Raw genomic sequence first — 12056 nt, 5'->3', positions numbered from 1 at the left:
ACGGTCCTCCTTTGACCCGAGGAAAGATCACGGTCTCGTTTTTCCATTCCTCGTCTAAATATTCTTTCCTTTTTCCTTTACCCGAATATCCTCCCTGAATCACGTGGACGTTCAAATTTCTGACTTGCTTTTTGGCTGGACCCTGGCTATCCTTTGCGGGAGGTTTGCCAGTTCCTAGTCCTGTGCCTTTGACTAAATGTTCGAGTTTTCCATTTTTGACGGCTGCTTCAATTTCATTTCTGAGGGTCACACACTCATTCGTGTTGTGTCCAATATCGTTATGATATGAGCAGTGCTTCTTGTTATCGAGGAACGACTTCCTTGGTATCGGTTGGGGTTTTCTGAAGGTCAGATTCTCAGTGGTGAGGATTTCTGAGGGAGTCATTGATAACTGAGTCCAACTGTTTGAACTTCTGTTCGAGGGTCCCGATTTGTTTTTATTACCGATAAGCGATCTTGCATCGAATGGTTTAGACGTTTCTGCTCTTGGTTGAAGTCTTGACCATATTGGCCCTTTGGCCTGTTTGTTTGGTCTCAGAGTTTGAAACTCAATCCTTGGTGATTGCTTTTGACTATTGGAACCTAGAGTTTTCTCGGTTCGTGCAAACACCTTTGTTGCCTTCATGATTTCATCCCATGATTCGGGCATTCCATCTCTCCCCGTAAGAGTGCGGATCAGGGCATCACTATGAACGTTCTTACAGAATGCTCCTCTTAGCATATCTTCGCTGAATCCTCCAATGTTAAGGCTCTCGTTATTAAAACGAGTAATGAAGTCTTCAATAGACTCATTATTTCGCCTTGTAACATCCAGTATTTCCGAAGGGTCACGAGTATGTTTCTTTTGTTGACTAAAATGCTGGGAAAATTTTGTTACAAAATCATTCCAGCTTTTTATTTGTCCAGCGGGCAACTTTTCAAACCATTCTCGAGCAGCTCCTGTGAACGTTAGCGTAAACATGTGGCACCAGTACGAAAGGATTCAACCACTGACTCCTCCGACTGCCACAAATCTCAGCAAATGATCACTGGGATCTGTCATTCCGTTATATGTTCCAACGGATGTTGGGATCTTTGCGTTCATTGGAAATGGAGCTTGTGCGATGCTTGGAATAAATTTTGACTTTTCTGCGAAGGATTCTGGACGATATGGTTTTGAAAAATCATACTCAGCACTACTGCGGTACTCCGTATGGCGGACGACTGGTCGCAGGTAACTAGCCCCTCCAAATGAAGGAAGGCAGCTATCCCCGCTGTAAAAACTACCTTCCGGACGATAGGTTGAGTCATATCCGTCCAGTTCATCCTCGTAAGGTGGTACCCGCAAATCTATACGAGGGCAAGACGTAACCTCTGGACCTCACTTACATTCTGTTCTGGTGGTTGACTATATTGAATGTGGCTTCCCCTTATGGGAGGAGAAATAGATCTCCTGGGAGGCTCATCATACGTCAGGGTACAGCCATAAAAACGCTCATTCCGAACCCTACGTTCATACTCTGCTTTCAAACTGTCTTGCTGAACACGAAGCCATTCGTCCAAGACAAAAGTCCTTCGGTCCTGAAGCTATGACGGTGAGTTCTTCTTGGATTAGAATCACCGGAATCTTCTTCCAAACCTAACTCTGATTGAGTTCGGTGGGCTTCTCTCGTAATTCGCTCTAGATTTCCCAAATTAGAACCTCCTGGGGCCGTGACATGCCCTAAGTCAGTAGTTGGTGTAACGATATTTCCAGCATACCGGAGTAGTATCTGCTAATGGAGTAAAATGTCCCCGAGCCGCGGAACTGCCTAAGGTAAAACCTCCAGGGTTCACAACATCAGTTCGTGGAGCAGAGTTTGTGATTCTAGCAAAAGTGGATGTCGCTCCGTCACGTGTTTCAATATTGAGATCACGTGGTGGTTGTGACTGATTCTCCGTCGGCCCTTTAGGTAACTGATTCATATCGTAAAGAGAACGGAAAAATTTTCTGCTGTTCTAACAAAAGCACGGATGACGCCAATGAAGAAACACGGATCTACTCCCCTAGACAGGTCCTAGATCCAATGAGTCCACAGGGTAGGGTATGGTTAACTGCCAATACGATATGAACACAATTCCTAAAGTCCAATGACGTGAACCTGCAAAAAAGACACCGTGAGCTCGTTACGGGAAGGACAAGAGGGGGGGGGGGGTCTTCTCGTAACCACCCTCCGGCGTGAGAATAAGTACAATTCTGATGGAGATAAAGTACTTAAGTAAATTAAGAGAGTACTGTGGGAGTGAATGAGTACCTCATGATGATTGAGAGGGTATTTATAGCCGAAGGGTATGGGGAAGTGATTGGGCCAGCTGTCCCTTTAGAAGATGCTCTCATAACCACCTGGACACGTGTCCTCATATGATAAATTTAACCTATACGTTGCATGTGCATGTATAACAACCTGGACACGCGTCTCTCTATCATTGGTTGATAGGGTAATATTGGCCATGTGCACGATTATAACGACCTTGCCAGCTGTCATTAGTTGATTAGCTAAGGGATCACGTATTGCTCAAGAAAGCATCTTAATAAATCTTCTAGAAGGTAATTAGTTGTTAACAGCTGTCCCGGAGCATTACCTCGTGGTCATTTACGCGGAAGGGTATTCCTTCTTGCGGATGACTTTTGAGGGTGCCAGGATGATTCCGCATGTGTCATGAGGGTGTTTCCTCCTCAAATAATTTATGCGGAAGGTTCATATGTCTCGTGGTGACTTGTGACGTGCTCTTGGTTGATCCGCGGGTGTTACTTTAAGGGTATTTGGGTCTTTTTAGTACCCTACCTCTATATTAAAGAAATCTAGGTTTATATGCTGCTCCAGTTAAACCTAAAATTGATTTGGGAAGATCTACAAGATGACAACAGGAAAAGAAAGAGGATAAGGCTGGATTAGAAAATTATGTTATGGCTTTTTGTTTAGTTACCGCATTTTGTAAGTATTTTGCAACGATGAAATGAAAATAAATACTACTTTTTTTCTCTTTTAAAACTATTTTCAAGCTTATGTCAAATTTTTAGGATGACTTTGATAATATGATATAATTTTTCTTCAAAATTAGATTTTTATCTTAAAAGACTCTTTGTTTTTGTCGTATTTCAGGTGGTATCTAAGCTCGTTAGTATCCTGATGCCCTGTTGCATTGGAGTATATCAAACTCCTCGTACTTAAGATGGGAAAGCATGGGGTTCATAGTTTGTGTTTCACGTTTATATAGTCTTATCTGCTAGTGTCGACAACCAAAACATAATCTTAAAAGAGCTTCATGTTATGATCATAGGTGGCAGAAACGTCCACAAAACAACGATGGGAATTCTGGTGCTATTTGACATCCCATTCTGACCAAGGTAACCCAGGTTAGCACTAGACGTGGTTATTGACCTCTTGTCAACATAAAGCTTCAAACCCTTTATGACCATTTTCCGTTTGACGGAAGTATGTATATATTGGTCGTTACTCCACAGTCAAAACCTATGAATCTTATAGTGATGATAATGTGCCACATCAAATATATATAGCTTGAAGCCATAATATTGGAGTTGACTAAAGATGTTATTACATGATGGAGCATAATGAAGTGAACACAAACAATGTAAAGAACAATTACAAATCCAAGTGTACTGGGAGATCAACAAAACTGATAACGGATCAAAAGTGCAAGGAAAGGTGACAAAGGAGAAATTAAAAAGAAGTAAAGAAGCTAAACACGTCAAATGAAACTTTTGCTTCAATAATTCGAGGACAAGTCTTTTAAGGGAGGGAGAGAATATGATGAGGAATCTGTAACTCAAATGACTCACTCATATGTAAGTCGATGAAAATGCAATAAAAAAGTTGTATTGTCGATATTGTTATTCTTCTAAGTTCTAAATATTGTTATTTTATGCAACATTAATATTTTAAAGACTATTTATTTAATATTAAATGGCATCAAAATGTTCGCGCAATTAAAATACATCTAGCTCTTATTATTTTTATTTAACTTAACCAAATATTCAACAAGGGCATCTAAACCAGTGCATATCTCATGAATGTAGCACTAATATTCATAACTTGAACCCAATTCATATAGACAACGAAAAAAAAAAATTCTAACCTAATGTAATTGTAGGTTCGAAACCATGGGTTCAAATACTTTCTCAACCCTAAACATAACTCACACCGGGCCGAAAACCAGCCATAGCACCATCTGTTACTAACCACTATTCATCCACACCTCTCTAAGTAGTCGATACCTGGCGTTACTACAACTATCAACATTTTTCAACGACCACACAGGCTTCACTGAAACACCAACAACCTGAGAAGAGTCAACTATTGAAGTCAAAGGTGATTCCAGTTCATCTAATTCATCGTCACTCGTGTTTGACTTTTGTAAGACTGAAGACCCACTTCGTGACAAACGGGCCGGGCCTCTATCATCTCCTAAAATGCATCCTATTAGAGATGCAGATGGAGGGTGATATACAATAGGAGATGCTGCACATGGAAGACTCTTGACACAATCTTCACCACTCTCGAGCAAATCCTGAATAAAAGGATCAAATTTCATTATTTTAGGAGTGTTAAATAGGTTGTGTTCACGGGTTGACAGGTCGAACCTGATGCGAACCCGAAAATTGTGTTACAAGTGAGCCAGAATGCAACATGAGTTTTTGCAGGATTGACATGAACATGACCCAAGAAAATAATTGTGAAAATTACACATTTTGTCCTCCAGGGCAAAATAGTCATTTTGTAAAAAAAAAGTTAACAGCATTTTAGTAGCAGTTAGTGAAAAGGAATTAATGGGTCGACAGGTCAAACATCACACGAACCCAAAATCGGGCTAGACACATGAACCTGAACACGCACAAGTTTTTGTCCTTTAGGTGTAAGGCAAAGGAATCATTTTGTAAAAAAGTTAATAGGATTTTTATACCAACTAGTGAAAAGGACGTACTGTGTAACTTTTCAAATAAAGGATTTTTTTTTTTTTTTTTTTGTAATTACCTAGTTTAAGGACACGATCTGCAAATTGTTATATACCTAACGACAAAAAGCGTAATTTACTCTTTTCTTTTGTTCTTGTTTTCATATTAATACTCCAAAAATCAAAATTACAAATTCACAACTACAAAACACTTACGTTTAAAATGTAAAAGCCTGAGGCTTATTTCTCTTTATATTTTTTATTTCAAGTTTTCAACATAGAACACCCCATCGGTTCAATTTAAAACTTAAAACACATCTTTAACAAAACAAGCATAAAACAAAACGGACAAACCCCGCGAGCATGCTGGGTCAACCCGAACATGGACCCATTTAGTTGTGTTCGTGGGTTTGAACTGAACTGACCCAAACCCGTGAAATTCGTATACGGTTCACACCCCTAATTGTGTCAAAAATTTCAATATTTCAGCATAAATAATAACAAGAATAATCCAAAAAAAACTGACCTCTGATTCCAGTGCTTCAAGCACCACTTCAGGAAGCGGGTCCGGGCAAAATTCATCTGGTGTGAAATTATCAATAATTCTCTTTATTAACAGTACACCAAAAGTAGGACACACCTTCAAAATTAAAAAGATTTTAACTATTTTAAATGCACAAGTACATTATCAGGTTAGCATGTTTTAAATAATAGTTTTGGTTTTATAAAAAGTTAAAAACCTCATTTCGGATCGTATTGCTCAATAGCATATCCTTTGGAAGCATCATGAGCTCACTCAATGCAGTAAGGAGATGAAAAGTGATCGGCGAGCCGAAGAGATCGGTTAGCCAGCTGGACCAGTTTCCTATCTGTACTCAACCAAAATAAACATGTTTGTTAAAAGTTAGCCGTTTAACCTGTTAGTTCGTTTCCCAACACGTCCATTGTCCACCTATGATAATCGTGTCGGGTTGCGAATTGGAAGGTTGAATTGTTCAACCCGAGCACAACCCATATTGTTATTTGTGTCAAAAAGATCAAACCTAACATGCACACACTTAAAACTGTGTTACCTGAACACGGCCCATTTAACCCATTTATTTGACGTGTCGAACAGGTTTGGCGGAATGCCGGAATGGCGGGTGATAACCAAGTTGTATAGATGTTAATCGAGTTTGTCAGTTCCAAAAAAATGGGTTAAACGGGTCATAAAATGAACTAGTGAGTTGACCTATTTAACTAAACGGGTTAAACGGATCAACTTGAACACAGCCCGCTTAATTAAACAGGTCAACCTGAACAACACGACCCGTTTAACCAGTTTATCTATGCGTGTTAAACAGATTGGTGGGTGATCACCAGGTTGTATACGTGTTATTAAGTTTGTGGGTTCTAAAATAATGGGTTAAACACTTAAACGGGTTAGTGGGATGACCTATTTAACCAAATAGGTTAAACAGGTCAACACAAGTTGCTTTATTAAAGAGGTCAATCCGAATGCGACCCATTTCTCAAAGGGGTTATGATGCAGCGTACGATGAGAATTCGAAGGCTAATCACGTTGATTCTTGGAATACCCGGTGAAGATCCTTCCCCAAACCCCCAAATTCGACCCAAAAGTCAAGAACTTGAAAAGCCAAAAGTTTTTTTTATTAATTCTAATTAATGATCAGTCACATTACATTCTTAGCATATTAATAGAAAAGCCAAAATAGGTTTGGGCCAAAACAAACAACCAAAGGCCCAACAACAGCCCAAAACAAAACACAAAAGGTAGACGAAAAACACAAAAGTGGCCCAAAAGTGTATCTAGAGGCCTTATTTCGGAAAAATTAACGGGATAACCAGCCTAAGGCTGGTTACCACGACGTGGCCCACGTTCCAACGGTCGTTTTGACTGGTAGCACGCCTAAAACGAAGGCTCATAGCCCAAGTTAAGCCCATTTTCGTGTAGCCCCTTTTGAAGCGCGATCTTGGGCCTCCAGAAACATAATGGCCCGGTCTTCTACACTTGGGCCCACATCAGGTTACCCAAAACTTGATTATTTTCGTATCGTGTTTTGGCTTGTATCGAAAATAGAAAGTTTAACTAAGGTTAAGTTAGTTTAACTAACCGTTCTTTTCAGCAACGCACCGGCTCCAACGCTTGCTTTTCCTGATGGAATAGGAAGAACTGTAGAATCACTAATTGGGTCCGATACCGGGTCGGTTGGAATCTCATCACCCGGTTCACGAAGAATGGCATTAAACATAGCTGCATCCAATCTACTCGCGCATTGTTCCATTATCTATATAATAATATAAAATGAAAATCATTTATAACACGCATGCCTCTAGGCATGTATAATATTATAGAGCAAAATAATAAATTGTTACCAACATAGACAGCACACTCAGGCAGCCACAATTATGTCCTGCAGCTCGAACGGGGCATATACGTTCACAAACATCTTTAAAAGCGATTTTCCAAAGCTCCAAAGAGTTGGTTGCTTGATAAGATTTAGTGGATTGCATATAAGGAGCAAGAGTCTAAAAGCTTTTGATAAAGAGGTTAGAAAATTATAAAATAGATCTTCGCCAAACAAGAAAGTAAACACGTGGCGATTTTGACTCAATTACTTATGGGAAAATTACCAATATAGCCATTTTGACAAATATAGCTAACGTTGGGGTGTGCATGAAACCAAAAACCGATCCATAAACAAAAAAAAAAAATCAAACAGAAATAACCGAACGTAAGCAAAACTGATGGTTTAGTTTTATGTTTTAGCGGTTTTGGTTTTGCGACCGAATTAATGGCTTTTCATAATTTATTTTGAATTGTAAGTAATTTATAAGAATTTAATACATAGTATTACGTAGATATTTTAGCTCAAACGCTTAATAATCAATTACTTATGAATTAACAAAAAGATTCAAGCTCAAATTCATTCTTTTTGGCCAATTTATATTATGTCCCAAAATTTTCAAGCTCAAATGGCAAAACCAAAAAAAACCAAACTGAAACCAAACGGTATTCAAAAACTCCAAAACCAAATTTTTGGTTTGGTTTGAGTCCAAAACCGACCCGTGCACACCCATAGCAACACGTGCCATTTGGCGATGGCATAACAGATTTCCATCTGGAGCCATTTTCTTAACTGAGAAAAAACTCAATTGATATTTGAGTAAACAAAAAAGTCAATAGCTATCTTGTAAAAGTCAATAGTCAAAATGGCTATTTTGGTAATTCCCCATTACTTATGATCCTAGTAACTAAAACCGAGCACCTGCCACCAGATGGATTCAACAATGCGCGAGAACATCCAAGATTCTACTTTTTCAAGATCAGAAATAATCACACACATGCCATCCCCATCATTAGAATCTTTCTCAATAGTTTTGTGTATTATTGCTCTTAGGACAACACAATTTGACAGCCAGAAAGTCAACCTGTAGTCAACAAAAGAAACACCATCAAAAGTCAAAAAACTTAATGATTCCTACAAAAGTGTGCAACTCAATGGATACAAAATGTACCTTGCAACATCATTTCCACAAGCCTTTGCAACCAAAATCAATCCCGAAACAATACTTTTTGCTGAATTTGATCTTAAAGAATTCTCTCTGCACACGTGAAAATAAAGCCTAGAAAGCCGACGAGCCGATGCATGAACTTTCCTAATATTACTCCCATGTTCTGCAACTACCGAATAAATACTGAACTCAATGGCTGCAGCCTCTACTAGTTCACCTTCAAGAACCTGTACTCTTTGCTCCAAGTGTTGTACTTTGCTTATCATATCTTTCCTTCCACTATCATGATCATGCACACCAACACTTTTTAACTTCTCTATAACTTTGCTAGTCCTCACGGATCCGTTGCTAACGCATGAATCCGATGAAGAACCAACAGAGTTCATATTCTTCAATTTATCACCAATGGTTTGACTTTCTTGAACACTTTGACTTGCTTCCAAAAGTTGTTCAATTCTGTCATCATCAACAATAGCCTTTCTTGGAAGCGTTGTGAATCTTGAGTTGCGGATATTTGATAAAGCTGTACGCACGTTTTCTACTTCAGTATACAAATCTTTTGATGACAATGTATGTTTTTCGTAAGCAGCCCGTTTATCTTGAACCGAGACTTTTTTATCATTAACTTTTTCTGAAGTTCCACATTTAGCTTCATGTCCATTCTGCAATTAACTGTCACCGGATTAATATAAATTGGCTCACTATTATAGTAATCTAGTTTTTAAGCATGCCACTAAAGTTGCTCAGTCTTTTTGTCTCTCTAAAGTCACTCAACATTCAGTAGGTGTTCCAATCCTATGTAACATTTCTTTACAAATGTTTAATCTTTTTAAAATTAAGTGAGACAAATAAAACATCTATTAATCACTCTAACTAACAAGTGATTATTTTTTTTTCCAATCCACTTGAAGTAGTAGGTAATGCTGATGAAAAAAAATCTCACTAAAATAATAACCAAGTTCCATAATTGTTAACTTTAAGTCAAATTGAAATAATAATCACTAAATAGTAACCAAGATTTATTTGTGTCACTTAAATTTCAAATTTCATTTAACAATTATAGAAAAATGCATAGAATTAGAACACCTAATAAAAGTTACGTGACTTTAGTGATACCCGTGCCCTGCTTGCGGTGCGCGCATATAATGTATATATGTGTGAACCCTCGGGTGGGCAAAAGTAAAATTGCACTAATTTTGACGTTATTTTACTAATTTTGTGAAAATAACGTTAAAAGTGATGGAAGGTTAATCAGGCATCATGTGGTGGCGTTGATAGCCGAAAGACAAGGGTACATGCACCAATCAGCCGGCGTCCCGATGATTGAGTGCTATGTGCCTTTTGTAATATGTCCAAGGCTTGATGCAAAACTACTATCGAGCCGGGGGTCTCACCAGAAGCAGCCTCTCTATCCCCATGGGGTAGAGGTAAGGCTGTCTACATCTTACCCTCCTCAGACCCTACCATAGCTTTGCTATTGGTGGGATATACTGAGTACGATGATGATGACTTTAGTGATACCCCTGGGAAACTTGTTTACTATTGTTTAAAGTTACCCTCTTTTTTAATAAAAATAAAAAACAAAAAGAGAGCAAATTCAACTACCTCTAAAGTTGAAGAACACGCAACCAATGAAGATTGAGAGGAAATATCATCATCAGTAACCGAACCAAACTCGGCTTCTTCGGCATACTCTTCATTCATCAAAGCAGACACGGACTCAGATCGATTCGTGTCCATTGATCCTTCTCTAATTAAACTCGCCCTAAACGATGACCTCAACTGATTATCTTTCTCAACCGTTTGGATATTAACAAATAGCATCGGTTGACCCGTCTTACCAAAAGTCCTCTTGCAGTTCATAGGCACACTAATACTCAAACTCCCTTCAACAACACCATATTCTGCAAAGTCTATAACTGCGGTAGCCAATAATTGCCCTTTTACCGTTTTGTCCCTTCGCTGTTCATACATATTAAGCTCCATAAAATTTCTTAAAAAAGTTTCATTATCCCCTGTTTTGACTGATGGGTCTCGTGATAATGTCACATGGACCCTGAAAGATACGTTAATTACGATTTTTCCATCACTGACACCTGAACTAGAACCAGTTGAAGGAGTCACTAGTTTGGTAGACCCTGAAGTCTTGTCACCGTGTTCCCATTGAATCAATGCGGACCGAAGTGATCTAAATGATTGTGATGGAGGCCATGGCTTAATCTCTATGAGATTGATGATGTAATCAAGTTGGATGTACGGGTTCTTTCTGTTTTTCGTCTTTAATCCCAGTACCATTATTGTTTCGGAATTCTTTTAATAAGAGCAAGGTTAAGTCAGTGTTCGAATGTGCGTTTAAACTGATTATTGCTATAAAAACCACGTTAGGCACCATGTATTATTAATCAACTATATATAGGGATACAATAACGATAACTACAAAGTAAATCTAATCAAATCATATCCCCTGGTTTTGGTAGACATAATTACAAATCCACGATAAACCCAAACTAATGCATTCTACCCAATACTATAAACTAACCGAACGAATCCTTGTTCATTTTTGTTCGTTTAGCATTAAACTTGTTCACGAATGGTTCATGAACGGAAAATCTTGTTCATCCATTAAGAAATTGAACTTGTTCACAAACGCAAACAAACATTTACTATAAAATGCAACATTCTTAATCCAAAACATTAGACATGATCACTTTAATTAAAATATAAAGTTAAGCACTCGAGATAAACATAACCATAGCCTAATTGGCAGTTGTATTTTGTTACTGTCAACGAAGCACAAGCTAGATTTGTTGTTAGTTAAAGCAAGACTTTATAAAACATACCAGGTGAACACAAACAATAAAAGTATAAAATTTAAATGTTAGGTTAGTTATTACGAATAAAATATAATAAAAACCTTTAGCGTAAATGAACACATATGAAGGAACGTATCGGTGTTTGTTCATTTATTAAAGGAACGGATGTAAATAAAGTTCCCAAAGGCATTGAAATTAAGACCCAGCCAAAAATGAGAATACAAGCTGCAAAAAATCGAATATTGCAGACAACGATTACCTGCTCTAAATTGCAGGAATCATTTCATATAACAAAAATTGGGGCAAAAATCGATAAAAGTGGTAACAATGCCGTGATTAAGTAAGGGAAAACGAAATGGAATTGAAGAGAAACAGAATAATTGATAATAATAATAATAATAATAATAATAATAATAATAATAAAGAAAACGGAGGGATTGAAACTTATATGGAAGGACTAAAATAAAATAAAAGTAAAGTAAAGGTTGTTCGGTGCATGTGAGATGCTGCACACAGTGACTGGCCAAAATTAGTAGTATATATATTTTGAAGTTGAAGAACACGTTTGTTTTTCACTTTAGGTCCCCCGGGTTTGGTCAATTGGGTCAGTAATTGAACTGACGACATCAGTGGGTTTCGACGCCGACACATGAGATTTTATTTTCCCCACACTCATCTCATCAGGTTTGGATGCCAAATGAATTTATGCTACATTTTAAATCTAAATCACTTTTTAAATTGAACTTAAAATCAAGGTTTCTGAAATGAGCATTCATTTCCAACAGACCAACATGT

At 38.0% G+C, this 12056-nt stretch overlaps 1 protein-coding gene across 1 annotated transcript; it reads right to left on the bottom strand.

The window, feature by feature from the left end:
• Positions 1-4115: 4115 nt before the first annotated feature.
• On the bottom strand, positions 4116-10851 carry LOC143633416 (uncharacterized). The gene is made up of 8 exons (XM_077101733.1): positions 10054-10851; positions 8452-9110; positions 8202-8364; positions 7309-7461; positions 7047-7220; positions 5673-5801; positions 5459-5572; positions 4116-4548 (listed from the first exon to the last, which is right to left on the bottom strand). The coding sequence occupies exons 1-8, from the start codon at positions 10741-10743 to the stop codon at positions 4216-4218; spliced, it is 2415 nt and encodes an 804-aa protein (XP_076957848.1). The 5' UTR covers positions 10744-10851; the 3' UTR covers positions 4116-4215.
• Between the last annotated feature and the right edge of the window lie 1205 nt (positions 10852-12056).

This window comes from Bidens hawaiensis, unplaced genomic scaffold, assembly GCF_021521415.1.
Source record: "Bidens hawaiensis isolate Kalapana, Puna unplaced genomic scaffold, B.hawaiensis_p1.1 tig00006717_1, whole genome shotgun sequence".
In the NCBI taxonomy this organism is placed as follows: domain Eukaryota; kingdom Viridiplantae; phylum Streptophyta; class Magnoliopsida; order Asterales; family Asteraceae; genus Bidens; species Bidens hawaiensis.
The sequence above is the reverse complement of the archived record's forward strand: the minus strand, read 5'-3'. Positions and strand labels throughout refer to the sequence as shown.